General features: G+C 46.7%; 1 protein-coding gene across 2 annotated transcripts in view; it reads right to left on the bottom strand.

Moving 5' to 3' along the window:
• AP1S2 (adaptor related protein complex 1 subunit sigma 2) overlaps window positions 1-5,630 on the bottom strand; it is a 30,597-nt gene extending 24,967 nt beyond the window's left edge. For both annotated transcript variants that reach the window (XR_014618144.1, XM_084279569.1), the window contains exons 1-2: window positions 5,378-5,630; window positions 3,714-3,892 (exon numbers count right to left, since the gene is read on the bottom strand). Coding sequence is in view for 1 of the 2 variants with exons in the window: in XM_084279569.1 (XP_084135695.1) it covers window positions 3,714-3,892 (179 nt within the window). In the remaining variant the exon portion in view is untranslated. The remainder of the gene's footprint in view (window positions 1-3,713; window positions 3,893-5,377) is intronic.
• Between the last annotated feature and the right edge of the window lie 15,126 nt (window positions 5,631-20,756).

Here is a 20,756-nt window from a genome sequence, read left to right as displayed (position 1 = left end):
AAGCATTTACAGTTTCTCATTTCAGCAAGGAATTAACATAAGGTTGGTACTGGCAGTTCTCTAAGAAAAAGCTGCTGGGTTTTGATGCTGAGGTCCTCCTAGTGCCACACTAACTAGAATCCTGCACAAAGATGACTTGATCAAAGCTAAACCAACCAAACTTATTTACAAATGCATCCAGTCAGTTTTAGAGAGTCACCTAATCAACACCAAAGTAACATTTTTAACAGAAAGCCAGCAGTTAAGACATACATAAGGAAGCACAGGGATCACATCAACTCCTGAGCACACACCACTAGCAACACAACTGCACCTTAGGTCAAAGTATTCTGAGCCAAAGGAGGACACCACATGCAGATTGCACTCTTCTGTTGTTTTCTTTCAGTCTGGGAAGAGTACAAAAAGTTTTAAAACTTACTTTTCCATAAGTCTTTAACTCAGCCTATGAGCACGGTTATTTCACATGTAACTAAGATGATTGCCACCACAATAAGGGCAGCACAAGCTAGGAGAGATACAGTTCCAAACTGACACATAAAACCAAAGCCATAATCCTTAATCAAATTACCAAACAATAATGGTGTCCCACGATCTCAGCCAAACACTAGCGAAGTAAAATTTACGTAAAAATCAGTTATTCTGCAACTTCTGACTAATACTGCCAGAAGGCAAACAGTAACCAGCTGAAATATTCAAACAAAAAAAAAAGGGGGGGGCAGAATCTTAATTTTTTTTTTTTTGTAAAATTAGAAATTTTGCAAGTGGGAAGCTGCATAAACAGCTACCAATGCCACCGATGCACCAATACTACCAGTTAGTTCTTTAAATGACAAAACGTAGAGAGCAATCGTTAATTGTGTCCACTAGGTCTCTAGTCAGCTACCTGCAGATGACTCCCTGTTTTCAGAAAGTGCCACTGCTGTTGGCTTCCAGTATTTTTTTTTTTTTACTTCCAGCAAGTCACTTCCAATCTCTATTTCTCTTCAAGTGAGAAGTTTACATCCTCTCCTAGTGTCCACCAGCCTGAAAAAGCCTTTTCCAAATAGACTACATGATACATCCATCCTAATCAATTAACCATGTCAAAAACAAGGCATCTTTCCATCTAGGTCTTGTAGAGCTAAAGAAAAAAAAAATAAGGGCATGATGCCTGACCCTATTTTGTAGCCATTACCAATACTACACGTATGAAACCAAGGAAAATTGTTATTCACACACATTCAGATGGATTTTAAAGACATTTAGTTCTATTTTCTTTGAAGCGTTTTTTCAGAAAGCATCATATGAGGATAAAATTCTACAGAGCTAAGAGGCTAATCAAAACAGTCCAGCTTTCCTAATAAATACCAGGATAAGTATCAGAAGGCTGGAAAAGGTACTGGCTTGCCAATTTTGCATTTGAGTTCATCCTGTTCTTGCAAAAAGGCACATCAATGAGACCCTTGAGTATACTTCTAATAATGCCAACCATTCTTTGAGTTGCACTATCTAGGTCAATTCCCTCTTACGCCTGAAATGTTGACAGTAAACACACTCTAAAAACAAGAATAGCACAACAATTTCAGCAATTTAAGACTCATACTAGCAATATGCACATGCAACATGTACAACAGCACTATGTACATACTTTTACAGCTTATACTCCCAGCAAGAGACCAGACAAGAACACATGCTAGCAGAGATGCTCAAGAGCCTCCTGTGTGCTAGCAGTAGGGAGCACTTTGCAAACCACACAGAGTGGTTGCAAGTGTGTTGCTCTTTTAGCGACCCACCTTTAGACTTCACCTATTATGGCTGTCTTCTCAGGATTATCTATTTCTGACCTACCATCACCCTTTTCAAAAAAATCCACACTAGCTGGCACTCATCAATTTTAATGATTGGATTGGAACGTGTGACACTTGGAAAAATGCCTGCCTCAAACCTAAAAGCTGTTACCTTCATCAGATACAAGAACTAAAACTACCACCTCTTCTACTCACTCCTGGTGATGTTTTGGCCTCACAAAACTCACCAAAAAAAAAAAAAGCAAAACAAGATTTGAGATGTTCCTTAGCTTGACACAAGCTTATCTTCAGCAAGACTTCACAGGCCAATCATGCCAGGTCAGTTTGCAGACAGAAATAGGCTACTGCAGTCAGCTGTGCACACCAGCAGTCTAGCAGGTGGAATGCAGTCTTCCTCCAGATGAAATCAGTCTGGATTTATCCCCCAGGAAATTTCTTCATTCTTCTTGACCACAGGACCCACGGCACCCTACTGAGATGCATGAACACCATTGCTTTTGGCACTTTAGAGTCACACCCAAATTTCTACCAGTTCCCTAGGCACAAAAGGATGAGTAGTTGTTAACAGCAATGAACACAGGAAGGGGAAGCAGCTGTGTGAACCAGTGAACTGTAAGAACTTCAAGACTGGGCAAGGAAGGGAACAGACCAACCTACTCTTAATTTTTCCGATCTAGACCCACAAAAGCCAGCTCAAAGATAACTTGCAGGTATTATTGCTTAAGGAAGCGGACAAAGAATTTTAGCTCACTTGTCTACATGTAGGTAGCAGAAAGAGAGAAGAAACAACTGTGTATGCTTATTTTAAGTTCGTGCCATACACATTTTTCCTCCTCTTTCCTCCTCTGTGTTAAAGGTCTTCACACTTTAGACAGACTAGTAACATTCACATGCACCAATGTATGCACAAAACCAGGACTTAAAGTATCTAAACTTTTTCAATTCTACCTCTTTGGTACAATGGAAAAAGAGTTGCAAACTTCATCTCAGCTCAAGCTCTCTCTGTCCTCACTACAGGACAGAGAGACAGGAATGCAACAATATTTATTGTAGGGCACAAATTATTTACCACCTTAAAGAAAAGATAAGAACACATAAACCCTCTGAAGTTTATAACTAACTGAGGAAGGGAGATAACTCAAGGTTATGTAGCACCAGCTTTAGCTGGAAGAGAGGTAGCCTACCAAATTAGGATAAGGATTAGTGTTATTTGTGGAAAAAATTCTTTTTCCACTACTTCATTATAATACATTCTAAAGACAAGCACAAAGCTAAAATTGCTCACCAAAGGCTCCTATAAAAGTTAGGGAATAACTGAGAAATGAAACTATTGCAAAGAAAATTATACTATGCTTGCACCAAAAAAAAGCTAGCCATGATTTTCTCAGTTAGGAGAAAATGCTTTCTGCATTCATAGAAAGGAAGAAAACAAAACCCCCACCACCCAAAAAACAGACTAGGTACTCTGAAACAATGATTTCCTTATCTCTATGAGCCTTTAAAAGCAAGTTACACTTTCAGGCGATTCATGAAGTCAATGCCCCAAGTTATGAAATTAAGTTTTTCTTTACTACCTATTAAACCTCACATGCTTTGTATTTGTACACATTTATGTACTGTGTGAATCCAAACAGAGCCCTAAGAGCCATCACTCCTTAGGAAAGTAGAAGGAAACCTCATTTCTTTTCTTCAGCACATTTCTAAACGCATGAGTGATTCTCCACACATGAATGATTCCTGCTTGGTTATCAAATTAGATTCAAAGGAAAAGTCAGTCGTCTTCATAACCAGCAGAGGGAAGGGGGGAAAAAAATCCAACAAGCAACAAAAAGGGGAAAAAAAATAATCAGCCTTCATTATTTCCTTGCTACTTATTACACTGTTTGTGATGTATGACAATTACGAGGTTAAGTGAGACGGAACAACCTTTTGTAGACAATCTTCAGGTCTCTCCATTCCAGGAAGCTGCACATTTTCGGTTTGCGGGCTAATACTGTTTGAACAAGTTCCCTTGTGATTTTCTTCTTTTCTTTGTCAGATAATGGGACATACCACTTCTGGAGTCTCAGTTTCCCCTGGCGACTAAAAAGCAACATAAACTGCATCTGTTGAATTAGAAAAAGGGAGGGGAAAAAAAAAAAAAGATTAATCTCAGTCTCTTAAAAGACATTTCTGTGGGGAAAACCAAACAGGAAACATAGATAGCCATCCCTACCGCTAACTACACGATGTATCTCCACAGCGGTGGGTGGCAGATGTTATGCAAGATTTGGAAGTCCCAATAACACAAAAGATTCCGCTGAACAAGGTCGGTCAAAGCCAAGACAGCAGAAGGGATACACAAGTTTCAGGAACGGGTGTCAGAACCGCCAGGTAGCGAGCGGAATACAGCCAAATTTCAGACAAGCCACGCACAGCACCGGCACGGCTGCGTTTACTACGGAAAACGACCAAAAGAAAGAAAACCCACCCAAAATCCCCAACACAGCCGCCTTCCCCATATATCCAAACTCATTTTGCAATTCACCCGATTAGAGCCTTACGGCAGGGGCAATTTGCAGTGAAGATCTTTCGGAAAAGCCTCGGAATACTTTAAAAAGGCATTAAGCCTCCCAGCGGCACGGCAAAGCCCAGTCTGTCCCCGCGCTACACAAAAGGAGCCGAGATGAAGTGCTTTCCCTGCGGTCCTGTGTTCCAGCTCTCGCTTCCTCTGAAGGAGTGATGTTGCAATAACGTTTTAGGAGGAACTTGCCGGCTGCGTTTTCCAGCGGCTGTAACAGCGACGGAAAAAGAAGCTGCTTTTTTTTTTTTTTTCCGGTTTTGTTTGGGTTTTGTTCCTTCTCCTCCCCCCCCCCCCCCCCCCCCCCGCCCTTTTCCCTCAAAGTTGCGCTGAGCGGAGGAAGTTTCCCAGGCAATACGGCTGGCGTGAAACACGATGCCAAAGCCCAGCCTAGTCCCGGGTGACAAGTCCGACCAGCGCCAGCACAGACAAGAGGCGGCGGCAGCAGCGGCGGCTCCGAAGCCCGGCGGTACCGGGGCTACTCCCTCCGTGGGGGCAGCCTCCTCCCTGGGGGCAGCCGTCCGGTGCCGCAGCCGCCCTCCCCATCTCCCCTCCAGCCGGCCCCGCCGCCACAACACTCCATCGCGCTCCTCGGCTCGCAGGCGAACCCTCCCGGCTCCCCGCCGCCCCCCAAACAGCCGCCACGGCTCCTCCCCACCCGGGAGCGGTCGCCCCGAGAGTCGGCCGCCGGCCACACGGGCGAGGGGCAGCCGCAGAGGTGCGGGCCCGCCCCGGCCCGCGAGGAGAAGGGCGCCAGCTCCCCTCCTCCCCCGGGCGAGGAGCAGCCGCCGCCCGTCCCAGCCCGGGGTGCGGAGCGACCCGCTCGCCGCGGCGTGTCGGCGCGTTGGGAGAGAGAGCGGGGGGAAGCAAGAAAGGGAGCCGCCGGCCGCTGGAGAGGAGGGGTCCCGCCATCCGGGGCAAGGGAGAACAAACACCCCCCCCCCCCCCCCCAACCTGCGCGCCCCACGGCAGCCTCTGCGTCCCGATGCGGTGAGAGAAGACGAGGCCGCCTCCCCGCGGCTGTGCTCACCGTGCCCCAGGAGGAGGAGGAGGAGGACTCGGTGCCGCTACCCAGGCTGCTGCTGCTGCTGCCGCCGCGGCTGCCGAGCGGGACTGAGGGGAGGGGAGAAGCCGCCGGTCTCAAGCCTGGCGCGGGCGCGCGCGCGCCTCGACAGCCACCCGCCCCCCTCCGCTCCCCCCCGAACTTGGGCAGGCCGGGGCGGGGCCGGGCTCCCGGGCGCCGCTGCCGGGTGGGGGGGGGGAATGGAGGAGGGGGGGCGGGGAAGGAGGGGGCGGGGCCAGGGGCCGCCGCTCTGTCCCCCTCCCCGTCCCCTCCGAACTAAACTTTATTAGCTCGGCGCGGCTCACGGCGGCGCCGGGTGTGCTGGTGACAGGGTGCGAGACGCGGGCATGCGCAGTGCGGTAAGGCGGGGGGGGGGGAGCGGAGAGGGGGACACGGCACGACGGGACGGACACGAAGCCTGAGCTCGCTCCTCGCCACCACCCAATGGGGGAGCTCAGCGCCGCGGAGGGCGGGAGGAGTGGAAGCAAGGTGTTAGCCAATGAGAGGGAGAGAAGGGCGGCGGGGGAGGAGCTGGCGGCAGGAGGCGGGGTTAGAGAAGCTGATCCGCGTGGCCCGAATTAGGATAGGGCAACAGCAGGCGCGGCAACAGCCAACCGGGAAGCGCAATGCAGATAGCGGTCCGCAAGCAGCCAATGAGCCGGCGAGGCGAGGAGTTGGGGGAAATGACATCAGTCAATCAGGCGCCTGGAGACCGAGGCTCCTCCTTCGACCTCCCCATCGCCGAGGCGGGGGGGAGGGGAAGAAGGGGAAGGGAAGGGCGGGGCAGCCGGCCCGTGCGCCTGCGCAGAGCCGTGTTTCCCTCTAGCACGTGCGCGCCCCGCGCCGGGGGCGGGAGGAGGAGCGGGGGGGGGGGGGGGGGGGGGGGGAAGGCAAGGCAGAGGCGCGCGCGGGGCGGGCGGGCGGCCGTTGGGCGGGAGGCGGCGCCACGCCCCCGTGAGGTGCCGGGGGCGGCTCCCCCGTGCGAGGGGCGGGGAGATGCCCGCCGAGCTGCTCTCCCAAAGTCACCTTGGTTGCGAGAGGGGCTGGGAGTCGCCAGCGTCCCCGTTTCCTAAGCGCGGGTGTAATGTCTGTGGTGGTTAGCTGCGAATCGGCGTGCTGCCGCTGCTGAGGAGGCTTTCCGCGCCCCAGCAGCAAGACCTGGGGCTTTGTTCCGTCGGCTGGTTTGGGGGGGGGTTGGTTTGGGGGGGGTTCTTCCTTTTCCGTGGCTGAGTTGGGGTTGTTTGAGGGTTGTTTTGTTGGTTTAGGTTGGGTTTCTTTGATTTTTTTTTCGTTTCCCGGCGAGGTGGGCGGGAAAGACGGGGTGAAACGCTGACTGAAAGAAAGGGAGATGTGTCTCCTCCTGCCAAAGTTGGAGCACCTCGTAAAAAAACACCCAAACCCCCAAAAACATAGCCACCTGAGGGCCCACAGCTCTCTACAACGCTGGGGCTCGTCCTTCCGCCAGCGTTAAAGGTGACAGTAATGAGGGGAAAAGGAAAAAAAAGATTATTTTAACTAGCTGGCCCTGCGATGGTGTAACACAGTGACTGACAGGACTGGAGGAAACAGTTGTGCTCCTCTCTGTAGTTCTCCATTAGGAGTAGCTCCCAGCGCTTTGGGATCTGTCATGCTTTTATTACTTTTATTATTAACGCTTTCTAAAAAAAAAAAAAGTCTATTCTTCTGGCTACAAAACAGCTGTGGCAGCAGAAAACCAGTGTCGGAAAGGCTTTTGTGTTAAAATACGGGTGGTCTGAAAGGAAAGGCGGTTTTCTGGCATTTCAAGGAATGCTGTCATCAGTTGTACTTGAGGAAAACTGGAAATATATTTCCATTTTATAGCAGGGGTTATAGCTGTAAGAGAAAAGGGGCATGAGAACAAGGAGGCAGGCATGAAACCAAACTGAACGGGTAAGGCAATTATAATATTAGCAGTCATGCAGGAAGTGAGAGCTACTATGGCTTGTTCCTGTCATATTTAATGCTTGTTTAGCAGCTGTCAGTTGAACTTGCTTTTCATCAGCACAGAAACCTCTGTGTATGGATCTGTTACCTGATAGAGTCTTTGCTTGTACCAGTGTATTACTGTGTCCTAAGTAGTTGCCAGTTACTGCAGCTCCACTTGTGAGGCTATTCCATGGTCTGAATTATCCTTTTGTTAAGAAAGCTTTCATAAATGATGTCTTTCCTAATCTGCACGTTGCTGTTCTTGAATTTAGTGTCCTATATCCTATGAGCTCTCCATTATGAGTGCATGCACACTTCAGGAGTTTCTAGGTCTTCTAAGTCATTATTTAAGCCAGAAACTAACTTCTTTCTTCATCAGAGCTACTTCCAGTATATTACCATTATTACGGTAATGGGAGCTCAGCAGTGAGCCCACCTCTCTACAGCCTCTCTTCAGGTAGTTGTAGGTGGTGAGAAGGTCTCCCCTCAGCCTTCTCCAGGCTAAACATTCCCAGCTCCCTCAGCCATTCCTCATAGGATTTGCCCTCCAGCCCCTTCACCAGCCTGGTTGCCCTTCTCTGCATTTGCTTAAGGACCTCAATGTCCTTTTTATGGTGGGGAGCCCAGAACTGGGCACAGTACTCGAGGTGTGGCCTCACCAATGCCGAGTACAGGGGCACAATCACCTCCCTAGACCTACTGGCCACACTGTTTTTGATACAAGCCAGGATGCCACTGGCCTTCTTGGCTGCCCAGGCACACTGCTGGCTCATACTCAGCCTGCAGTCAGCCAATGCCGCCAGGTCCTTCTCTGCCTGACAGCTCTCCAGCCAACCTCCCCCAAGCCTGTAGCACTGCATGGGGTTGTTATGTCCCATCCATAGGGTTGTTATGTCCCATTCATTGCCTGCCAGGCTGCTTTTGGCTGTACAGGTGAGGATGCAAGACACAACTGAGTGAGTTGGCTTTGGGATCACATCTGGCTGTTGGGAAGGCAATGACAAAGAGGTAATGCTCTCCTTTCTGTTTGTGCTGCTTCTTTCAGGAACTTCAGAAGACTTGCTGTTTACGTTATTATCAGTGTTGCATGCAATTTGTACTAATTACCTCTCTTTATGCCAACCCCATCATTTGTTCCTGTAAGAAATTATCCTGTCACACGCGCATTGAACTTGCAATATATTGAACTAGCTGTAATTATCAAATTGATAAAGATACATATGATGCTTAAAGCATTAATATGATGGCTGTTGAGTATTCTGCTCTGGTGAGCTGACCCTGGCAGGAGGCCAGGTGCCTCCCCCAAGCTGCTCTGTCACTTTCCTCCGCAGATGGGCAGGGTAAAGGGAATGTAGTGAGAGGCTTGTGGATCGAGATACGGACAGGCAGAGATCACTCACCAGTTACTATCATGGACAGAACAGACTCAGCATGGGGAAAATTCATGTCATTTATTACCAATCAAATTGGAGCAGGATCATGAAAAATAAAACCAAATCTTATACTGCTTTTCCCCCTCCCTACTTCCTGGGCTCAACTTCACTCCCATTTCTCTCCCTGTTTCTCCTGAGCAGCACAGGGGGATGGGGAACGGGACTTGCAGTCAGTTCATCATACATCTCTGCTGCACCTTCCTCCTCAAGAGGAAGACTCCTCAAACTCTTCCACTGCTCCAGTGTGGGCTCCCACTCATGGGAGACAGTCTTCCACGAGCTTCTCCGTCATGAGGCCATCCCTTGGGTGCTTCAGTTCTTCGCAAACTGCCCCAGTGTGGCTTCCATGGGGTGCAGTCCTGCAGGACTGGACTGCTCCAGCATGGTCCCCCACAGGGTCACAAGTCCTGCCAGCAAACCTGCTTTGTCATGGGCTCTACTCCCTGTGGGACCACAGGTTATGCCAGGAGCTTGCTCCAATGTGGGCTTCCCACAAGGGTCATAGCATCCCTCAGGTATCTCCACCTGCTCCAGCCTGGGGTCCTCTATGGGCTGTAGGTGGATGTCTACTCCACCATCATCTTCCACGACCCTCAGGGGGACAGCCTGCCTCACCTCTATGGGCTGCGGGGGAATCTTCGCTCTGGTGCCTAGAGCACCTCCTCATCCCCTGCCTTCTTCACTGCCCTTGGTGTCTGCAGAGTTTCTCACGTCTTCTCACTCCCTTCTCTGGCAGTAAAAAACTGCTGCTTGGTTTTTTTGCCTTCTTAACTATGTTATTCCATAGGCACTACCACCGTCGCTGGTTGACTCAGCCTTAGCCAGCAGTGGATCCATCGTGGAACCAAGTGGTATTGGCTCTGTTGGACATAGGCAGAGCTTCTAGCAGCTGCTTGCAGAAGCCACCCCAGCAGCCCGCCTGGTACCAAAGCCTCGCCATGCAAACCCGTGACAATGCATACGTCATGCAGCTTAATTTTAGACGTGACACAGTGAGTCTTCTGTTCATTAGCCTTTGTTTATTGTCTTATTACCGGTTTTAACAAGATGGATTGTAAAGAATGAGCTCGGTATTTTGGTTTCCAAGCCACAAATGATAACCCCCTAGTTTATTATGGATTAATTTTTCAATTGGTACAGTTGTAAAATCCTTGGTATTCTATTTTAAATGTAAGGCAAGTCTTCAGGGGATATATCCATTGACCATAAGATATTTGAGGTCTGCAGCCAAGAGTTTGCTCTCTAGCCTATTTCCAGCATAACATGAGACGCAGAAGAGAACTGCCTGGAGCTGGGGAGAGAGGCAGGGTGGGAGGAAGGAAGCTTGCATCAAATAAGATTAAATTTGCTTGGTTTTGCCTAGTATGGTTCATGTCAATTCTTGAAGGCTTTTTTTTTCTTGATTGGTTATTTGGGGTTGGGGTTTGTTTGTTTGTTTGTTTGTTTGGATTCTAATTAATTAGAATATGGTAGATTTGTTAGGAATATTGGGTCTTATACTAAAATTCGTAAGGCTGACATCTTGGCATTTGGCTGTTCATGCACGGTGTCAAATCGGAAGTCCCTAAAAGAGTTTTGTTGTGTTTTCATTGTTAGCCAAAACGATGGGTAAGCCGGAAGGCCTTTGTAACAGAAAATGTTTATTCCAAAGGAAAAATTGTTTATTAAATTTTAACACCTTTTTTTTTTCCCTTCAGGAAAGCAACCCAGTATTTAGTAAGTCTGTTCCTGCCTCCCTTTCTCAGCACCTTGAAGAGAAGGGTAGCATAGTTTAAAAGGGCATACTGTATCTTTGCAGGTCTTTACTAAAGTAAGCAGTGAATGTATGAGTGAGACTCATTTTATTGTTAATTTATCTTCTTCATGCTCAATATCAGACTCCATTTTCATTGACTGAATAACTGTGGAGTCATTATGAAGGCAATAAGAACTGAGTTACTAGCCTTGAAAGTGATTACTGCTAGATTTCTCCCTCTTAAGCCTCCAAACAGGATGTTACGTTATTATATGCAATTCTCTTCCCTGATGTACTGTCTGAGCGTTGGCCAAACTATCAGTATACCACTGTACCACTGTGATTCATGCAGAACACTTAATCTCAGTAGAGCCAAAGTAAGTATACATGAGAACGAAAATGACAGTTTTCATTGCTGTGTTCCTTTTTTTTTTACGTGGAGCTCTCTCTCTTGATGAAATACTATTTAGTGCAATCTAGCAGCCTGATTGCTAGGTGCTAGTAAATCATCAGATCATGCCTGGAATTCTTACCCGCCTGTCTTTCCCGTGGAGGGGTTACAGGTTTGACTTCTGGATGTTCAAATTCTTTTAAATACGATTTCTAGCAGTCACGTGTAGCTAGCTCTCCCTCGGGATCGTGGATGTCAGGCCACATGTGTGATAGGAACAGCTACGAAGTGAGCATCATGAATGTTTGTCTGTGAAGTTGAATTTTCAGGGCTGAAGGAATAGTTTGAAGCTGAAGAGTTGTCTTCCAGCCTGCTTATGAGAATTACAGAACCTAAGCCATGGCTTACGTGTGTCATTTGCTTTGGAAAATAAAAGGCTGCTTTTGAAAGTATCTAAGTATGCAGAGATGAGGTAAGGGAACGTGGTAGCTGGCAGTCAGCAAGGGCTTCCTCTTACTTACAATGTTCTTTAGCCTGAGCCTGTGCAAGGCACAGCAGCTATTTGAATAAAAGACACGCAAGCCAGCTGGTAGCATTGTGTGTGTTGGTCTAACAAGCAGCAGGCTTCTCTCTTTTTACTGAGGTGGTGTTCTTATCTTTTGGTTTTCAATATTGATGCTGGAGTAGTGCTCAGAGGCCCCAGAAGTCACAAAAGGAGCTGCTCTGCAGACAGTTCTGAAAAAATTGTCACAATTCCTGATGCTCCTTCCTGTTCCACTGCTACAAACTGTGCCACAGTGCAGGGAAGAATTGGTTTCTGAAGCAAGTGTGTGTGAGGAAATCTGGCTTTTCTGCCCTGCAGGGCAGTTGCTGGGAGGAAGGGAGAGATGGGGAGAGAGGAAGGGAAAGAGAGGAGGCTGGGATTTCTGAGACTGCGTCAGTACTTTAAGGAGTTGTTGAATGCAGCATCTCGCATCTATCTTGCTCATCCTCTGGCACTCCTAAGAAAGCAGTAGCTGCCGCTGCAGTTTGTGAAGTGGCTGATGCTGCAGGTTAAGCGGTACGTACTTACTGGATCCAGCCCCTCAGATGAAGAAGTGCCTGGACAGGCTTGTGCAGAGCTGCTCAGTTTCACTCAGCATGAGGAATTTTTTTAATACACCAGAACACAGCTCAGGATAGGACACCTGTGAAGTCAGACCCATTCAGAGCAAGGCAGTGTGTAGGTTTTCTGGAACACGGTTTGATCACCCTAAATCCACTGAAGTTCTCAGGCATGTATGTTCTCTTCTGTCCTTGCTATGAGACATGCCCCGCTGATGATCCTGTAAGGCCTCTTGATCTGACTGTGTGTGGAGCCTGGTCTAACATATCTCAGAAGGTACTGCCATTTTCAACAAGGAAATAATCTCCTCTCCAACTTCTGACTTTGCCATATTGGCACGTTTGTGTAACCAGGACACAAGATACAGACTTGGATAGCATGTGTCCTCATTTTCAGCAGACAGAAACTTTTCATGGAAACTTGGAAACTGATCTGAATATGAAATGGTAACCCAAAACTAAAGTGTTCCATGTTATAATCAGACTCCTAAATCTTCCAAGCTTCCACGCTGATCCTACAGTATTACACTAAGCTTTATTTCAAATCCTTCTGGAAAACTCAGTACAACTTGCTCTGTCATTGTAAAGAAAATATATTACATGATCTGCCTAGTTCTTGCTGCTGCTGTAAAGGGACAACACAGTCTGTAAGACCTTCATTTATTGCCATTTTCTTTTTGGCTGAAGTGTTTAAAGAGAGCGAAACTGGGACATCCCAAGCCCTGTGAACCATTTACTCCCTAATGTTAAAGGCTCAATAACAATTTAAAAGATGCATAGATTTTCGTGATGGCAGTATCTGCATGTGAGAAAATTTTATCTGTGTGGATTCTTGTTCAAGCTGTCTAGACACCCTCTATTGCCATTATTGTGTAAAGCCTGGCTCTGCAGTGCCACCCCCTGAACAGCGAGTACAGCCAAAAATCTTTGCTGGGGGAATGTGTGCATCAGTTGAAAGTGTGTAGCTGGGATCTCAAGTTTTTGAAGGATTTTGAAGAAATCAAAAGAACATAGGAAATGAGTGTGATAAATCTCACTGTGATACCTTATGGAGGGGGAAAGTGGTATTTGCAAACAAAATCTCTGTAAACAGTTGACTGTCTTCCTTTATGTTTTCGCACCCCCATACCCAGAACCACCAGGGCGTGTGTGTTCAAACGGTCTGGCCAAGATAAGGGTGTTGATTTTGAAGTCCTCATTCTGCCTCTAGGTTTCTTGATTGACAAAATAACCCATTTTGGACTTGCTTTTTATGCCCTCTAGGAGAGGGTGGTGGTTGGGATTATTTGCCTTGCTATTTTGTTTCACCCTTCACAACTTCACATGTGTTACGAATGTCTTGACTTCAGGTATTTTATGGCTCTGGGCTTGTTCTTTGCCTGGTTTGAGTCCTTATCTTTAAGTCAACTTGTTCCTTCTCTTCATTCACGTACCTTTCTTTTTAGTATGTGTTCCACTGCTGCTTCCAGTTCTTTCACACATACACGCTTTCACTCACATTCCATTAATACCAGTCCCAATGTTTGTTACCAATTGCTGCAAGAGAGCCAAGGAGCTTCTCTTTTTACCCTGAACACTTTATTCCCCAAGTGCAAGTCTTGCTTTTTATTTCCATCTCTACAGTAGCATATCAAATACAGTTAGAAGCCTGTCCTGGTACGAAGATTCCATTTACTCTCTGACTTGAGCATTCTGCCCTATTCCAATGGGTCATTAGTGGAACAAAGCCAAAAGGACATTCAATTATTTGCTCAAGTCTGAAAGGCCAGTGTTTCAAAACTGTGGAGTGTGCTATTAACAAGGATGAATCCTTTGGCAGTGTATCCTTTCTGCTGGAAAATACTTGCTGCGTGGAACCTAAGACCCTTATTACAAATTCATGAATGATTTTAATCCATCCTGGCAGCTTTCATAAGCATTGCAGTCATCTGGAAGCAAAAAAAAAGATCACTGGTTTGTGCAAAATAATACAGCTATGCTCATATTTGATCTCTCTAGTGGGAAAGGAATACTTAAACTTTAAAAAAAATAATAATCAAGCGACATTTGTACTCTATTACCTCTCACTGATCTATTTAGAAGTCATGTTGAATAAGCGATAACAACTCAATGTGGAACATAGGCAAAAGAAAAAAATCTGTCTAAATTGTGCTTAGTCCTAGATGTGTTGGAGGAGCTATAAAATCACGTTGTAAAACTTAACTACCAGTCATCAGAAAGTAACACTCTAATAGGAGAATCTGGCTATCAAGAAGTCCTCTCATTTCTTCATAATATTTAAATGCGAGTTTCCCTCCAAGCTCTCATAACTTACAGGCACTGGTTGCTGGAGAGAGAAATCTGTCAGAAAGGAAATCAGATCTGAGAGCGAGCAGCTTTTATTTCCCTGGGGCACTCTGGTGCAAAATGATAGCAACAGTCAACAAGTAACATTTATTGTGGTAGATGCTTGAAGAAGCACCCAGTAGCTGAATTCTAGTACAATTCTCATAATATTATTTTTCCCAGTCAGCAGCTGTTGTGGAAACAAAAGAGATATTGTATGATCACGAATGAGAGAGAGGAAGCATGCATGGGAGAGGCTGCACTGAAATCAGTAGTGTTCCAGAGCAGCTCTGTATAGTACAGTTGACACTGATGTAAAGCCAGAACTAAAGACTGAGACTTTCAAAATTCTGTCTCTTGTTTGTGTAGAGCCAAGCGCAGCGAGCTTTGGGTAGGACTTCTAAATGCTATGAAGTCTCTTCCTTCTTGTCCCACTTGCTCAGATTTGCAAAAGAAACCAACGTAAAGAAAGCTTATAATTAATCTCTCTTCCCAGTCTTCCATGAAGAAATTAGTTTTACAGCTTGTTTTGCCACCAAATAATCAGAATTAGGCATCCTTCCTCTCTGTTCCATCATGAATAATTTCTGTTGAGGGGTACTGTAGAACAGTGTAGTGAAGTCACCCCCAGGCAGCTAACCAGTCTGTGTGTAAACCACACGTAGATTTTTTTAAAAAAAGCCAAACAAACAAAAAACCCCAAGCCTGAAACAGAGCAACGAGGCAGGGAATGTTTAGGTTGGGTTATATTTATTTGCAAACGTTGGTAGCAGATGGTTACCAACATTTCATCAGTATGGCTCTTTAAGCAACTTAAAAGCTGTAACAAACAGCACAATTTATGTAGCAGCTCGCCTGCTTTAGCCCACTCATTCTCACGTTACCCAGAACAACTCCCATTACAATTCATCACGCAGCTAAGTAGCTAAAAGCGAGGAAATAGGTACAAGTGCAAAACCAAGAAAGCAGCATGGTTGTCCAGACCTGGAGATCAGTGGTCTCTCTGTCGTGGATGCCTGCTTTGAGAAATAGTTCTGCGCACAGAAGATCATTTTCAGAACATTTCTTCCTCTCCTCAGGACATAATGTGCCTTCGTTATTAAAGGCTGTAGAAGCTATAGAGGCAGGCACTACCTGAGCTGCTCAGTAGGCATAATTTATCGATCGCACCACTCTCTTCTTAAGAGAGCATGTTTAGCAGGAGAACTCACCGTGTCGGCTTTCTTTCCCCACGTTACCCCTTTATTTCCATAGAACACCCAAGCTGGCTAAGATGAGTGATGACTGGCAGATGATGGTAACTAGTCACATGGATACCTATATGATACGTGTTGGTTAAAAAGAAAATAAACAAATCCAAATGGGGGTCTGGACTTAGTTTCCCAAAACGGCAGCCTCATAGTATCACACCTAGTATCACACCTCGTAGTATCACACAGGATACGCAGTACCTCCCACAGAAACGGTTTCATTCAGCTGGGTTCCTCTCTCTTGGATACCTAATTCACTCACAAATTCATAAAGAAAGATCATGCCTTCATAAGCCACTAGGCAGACCTATGTGTGATACCAAAGTGGAGGTAGAAGAAAGCATCAACTACATGACCATAAAAGGTATGGGCAATATAATAAGCAAACAGTGATTTCAAAATGGAAACACAAATGCTTGCTCTATAAATATTTACCAGAAAGCTGCCTTTCCTGTCCTAGCAAGTGGCAAGGAGCAGAGTTGTCACTTGTTAAAGAGAAGTTCCACTGTAGAGAGCCAGAGAAGAGGGTGGCACCACCATCAGCTCACTGCCTGACGACCTTGCAGCCTGCCTGGCTTCAGAAACCTCCATTCAGCAACAGCTCAAAGTGCCCATGTCCACGTGCGTGCGCGTTCGTACCCCAGAAAGGATTGCTGGCTGTACACTAGCAAACTCAAAGAGTTATGGATTACACTCAGTTGTGCCTTCCTGGAAAACACTGTGTTCACCAGTGACACAACTATAAAAAGCAGCGTCTTTACTGGAAATGGGTGTAGCTTGTGCTGATCTGATTGACTACATTAAAAATACTGGAAGGCTGAGAAAAAACAACAGTTTGCCTTTCCTGTCTTTCATTTGTATGTAGCAAATCCCACAAACATCTTTCACAAGCCTATCTCCTTAATCAGGAGTGGTGTGCTTTTCAAAGACTCTTTCTGTGTAACTGGCCGTGTTGCACAGCAAGTGTTACTGAAGAGCAGGGTGGGTGTGTTTAGATCCAGTGCTTGCAGGGTGCGTTTCGCTGAGGTCCCCTGTCAGCAGTGAGGAGCTCTGTGCCAGCACATCAGCCCAGCGTGGGAGCATTTCTATGCCGCAGCGTGACCGGCGCTCGCATCGCCTCGTTGTTTCTGTACCAGCTCGTGTGTAGTGGAACATGGAGCCGGTGGCACTCTGTGCTGGGACCGGAGCCTGGGCACAGACAGGGGTGGCAGGGCAGGGTGACAGGGATGCAGGGCTGCCATCGCTCTGGCCTGCCTGCACCTTTGCTGCAGATCCACCCAGTCCTAGAAACACACTGGCGCTAAGGTCTGTTTTGGGCCTTAAAGCAGCATCAGACTGAAGTCAGCAGACTGAAGATTGGATGACGGATGGGTGCAGGCTACAAGCTGGCTCAGAGCCCTGAATACCTCTCCAGTTTAGATATCACCACTCTGGAGGAGACTTTGGCAGCATCTATGCTTACCTTCCACTGAGCACTGAATCATCCTGCTCAGCTGGGGTGAGCGGCACCTGGCCAGGGAAGGGATGCCAAGGGATGCTCCCGTGCCAAGGGGCCATGCCTGGCTGGGGCTTGGAGCAAGTTTTGGGGCTCAGGGCACTCCCGGTTTATTGGGTGCAGGCAGAGGCGGCTTCCCAGTCATGCAGGGCAGGCGCCTCCGGAACCAGACGGAGCCAGATGCGTGGGGTCTGTCTCTGAGAAAAAGGCAGATTCACCAGATGCCAGGCAGGCAGATTTATGTGGCTGCTCTTTTCTCCCTGTGCTGCAGCGTGGAGCCAGTGCCTCACCGCCTCTCGGGAAGCAGAAGCTGTGGGCCTTGCCAGCGGTGTAGGCAACAGGCGCGGTTAAGACTTCTCTTAGAAGTTGCTGGTAATGACATATTTAGGTTACAGCAGATCACATTTTCATTAGTGGTGCTGCTTCTGGAGAGGAGCGCTGAGTAGTAATCATTATTATTGCTTTAACAGATTGTATCTGTGCACGGCTGCCACCTGCCACTCTCAATACTGCTCTGTAGAGACAGCCCAGGTTTTAAATCCTAGTGAGTGACCTTTTTATCAGTTCCATGTTTTCAAAGCCCACAGAAGCCTGCCCCCAAATTATACAATTTAGAAATAAATGCATCAGAGAGTTCCATTTCTTTGCTATTTGGCTTCTGGGTCTTTAACATCCATACAGGTCATTTTTCACTCTTTCTCTCTGCAGCAGGCTATAATTTTAGGTGAGGGAAAGAGGGAAGGGAGGAGGGGAGGGAAGGACAGAAGAAAGGAAGGAAAAGAAGGAAAGGAGAGAAGGAGGGGAAAAAGAAGGGGGTCAAGGGAAGCAAAGGGAATAATGGAAGCAAGCAAGCAGAAGAAACTAATTACTATAAAACAACTGCAGGAATTCTGCCTTTAAGAAAAGTAACAGGTAAAATAAGTTTCACATGCAAACAGAGACAATAGCTCTGTCAAGACTTGGCTCGGCAAACAAGAGTGAAAGGCAAAGTAAATGAATATATTTTATCCAGCAATAGCTTGTCAGCTGGAAATTATCCATGCCAGCATAGACATTAAGAGGCTGTAAAGCCACCCCATTCACTTCTCATAAATTCCCTGGCTTGAATTCATGAACTTGAGATTACTTGTCCCCTCAGTACTTGTGTTTCTTGGGACACTACCCCACTGCAGTCCAGGTAATGCATTGCGTTGGTGCTGAATTTTACTTGATTTTCCGAAGGGAGAAGGCTGGGATTGCAGGCTTTTACACTTGACTGCTGCCTTTACTTTCTGGACTATTGAATATGCAGGTGCAGAAGGACAGAGTAATTCGGGATCTCTTGTTTCTGCAGTTGGCTGAGTGTCACAGAGGTGGTATTTCAGAAGAGGAATTAAGACAGCGAGGAAATTCAGGAATAATTTCTTTGGTGATGCTACAGAAGTGCACAATTATTTTAGAGAAAACAGAGTGCTTTGAGCTATGTCTGGAGGGCTAACCTTCCTAAGACCTGTCCAGGCAGTCAGCTGGGTGAGCAGGAAATATGGTATAGATTGTTTGGAACGTGTGACATTGGATAGTTGTACTGTAGAAATCTCTACATTCACCAATTTAACGGAGATACAGAATCATAAAATCACAGAATGATAGAATGGTTTTGGTTGGAAGACCATCTAGTTCCAACCCTCTGCCATTGTCAGGCACACCATCCTCTAGACCAGGTTGCCCAAAGCCCCATCCAACCTGGCCTTGATCACTGCCAGGGAGGGGGCAGCCACAGCTTCTCTGGGCAGCCTGTGCCAGGGCCTCACCACCCTCACAGGGAAGAATTTCTTCCTAATATCTAATCTAAATCTACCCTCCTTCAGCTTTAGGCCATTACCCCTTGTCCTATCACTCCATGCCCTTGTAAATAGTCCCTCTCCAGCTTTCCTGTAGGCCCCTACGGGTACTGGCAGGCTGCTCGAAGGTCTCTTTGGGGCCTTCTCTTCTCCAGACTGAATAAGCTCAGCTCTCTCAGCCTGTCTTCCTAGGAGATGTGCTCCAGGCCCTTGATCATCTTTGTGGCCCTCCTCTGGACTCACTCCAACAGCTCCATGTTTTTCCTGTACTGGGGACCAGAGAGCTGGATGCAATATTCCAGGTGGGGTCTCACAAGAGCAGAGTAGAGGGGCAGAATCACCTCCCTCAAACAGCTGATCATGCTGTTTTTGATGCAGCCCAGGACACTGTTGGCTTTCTGGGCTGCAAGCGCATATTGCCAGCTCATGTTGAGCTTCTTATCCATCAACATCCCCAAGTCCTTCTCCTCAGGGCTGCTTTCAATCCATTCTCCACCCAGCCTTTAGTTCTGCTTGGGGTTGCACTGACCCATGTGCAGGACCTTGCACTTGGCCTTGTTGAACTTCATGCACTTCACAGGTGTCCACCTCTCAAGCCTCTCAAGGTCCCTCTGGACAGCATCCCTTCCCCTCTGTGTGTGGATTGCACCACACATCTTGGTGTCATCAGCAAACTTGCTGTACAGGTTTACACCATTGGCAAGTTTGGGGGCATCTTTCACTTATAGTCCAAGGCTTTTGTCACAGATCTGGAGAAAATTACCCCAAAATGGGATCCTTGACCCTGGGAGCAGTGTCATTTATGCGCACACTGTGGTTTGGCCGCAGTCAAAGGTATGAGGTCTGCATTGCTTCTGTTTTAAACCTGTGAAGAAAAGAATGGATTGTGTAGTTGAAAGCCTGATAATGCTGTTATCCTTGTTCAATTTTTTAGCACCATCTGTTCTTCCCAAGCAGAAATTCCTGACAAATCATGTGAGCAAAAAAACTTACTTTATTTCTCCATGCAGCAGACGAACCATTAGAGTTACGGAAATCTGGTTGGGCAAAGAAATATGTTTATAAAATGATTGGTTTAAGTCTTAGTTGCCTGAGAAAATGACTTTTTAATGTACTGACAGCTGTCTCCCTCTGGCATGTTTTCAGTTTAACAGTTTATGTTGGAGCCAGATCATTTGTTTCATAACTGGCTGTAGCATAACAAACAGCACTTTTAAGTCTCCAGCCGGCCCACGTGTCACATCAGTGTTATCTGTCCCAGTCGGGATACTTTTCCAGTCACTGTATTTTCTTAATTGTGCCTGAAAAATACGTCGATAATATGGCCACATGGCAATTCTCTTCTAAGTCACATAGATAAAAATGGGAATTGGCTGAAACATTTGGATCTTTTTATTAGGTCATTTTAATTTAGAGTCAAGGAAGCTACCCAGCACTTTAATGCATATGTATTTATTTGCTAGAATAGTTCTGTAATGCTTAGTTAAATCCTAGCTAGAAACCAAATATTATTATTATTTTCTCATCCCTAGAGCTTCTAAAGCCCAGTGTGCTGGGCACCATGCAGATACAGTTGGGATGCTTATAGGCTAAATCAGGGATTCATTTCAATATCTTCATACCTCGCTTTCAGATAAGAGGGCACTGGGCTTCAGGCTCTGATCCCTCCATCTGTATCCAGTGGTGTCCAGTGGGCTCAGGGCGCTTTTGCGCAGTGAGTGCAGAAGTCTGTGCATGCTTTGCTGTCACCACACCGTCCCTTGAGCACCACACAAGAAGGACACCCTCACTGCCACCCCTTTTTTCAGCAGCGCCTGCACCTTGGGATCAAAACTGCAGTCTGAAT

This window comes from Gallinula chloropus, assembly GCF_964237585.1.
Source record: "Gallinula chloropus genome assembly, chromosome: 1".
Classification (NCBI taxonomy): Eukaryota; Metazoa; Chordata; class Aves; order Gruiformes; family Rallidae; genus Gallinula; species Gallinula chloropus.
The sequence above is the reverse complement of the archived record's forward strand: the minus strand, read 5'-3'. Positions and strand labels throughout refer to the sequence as shown.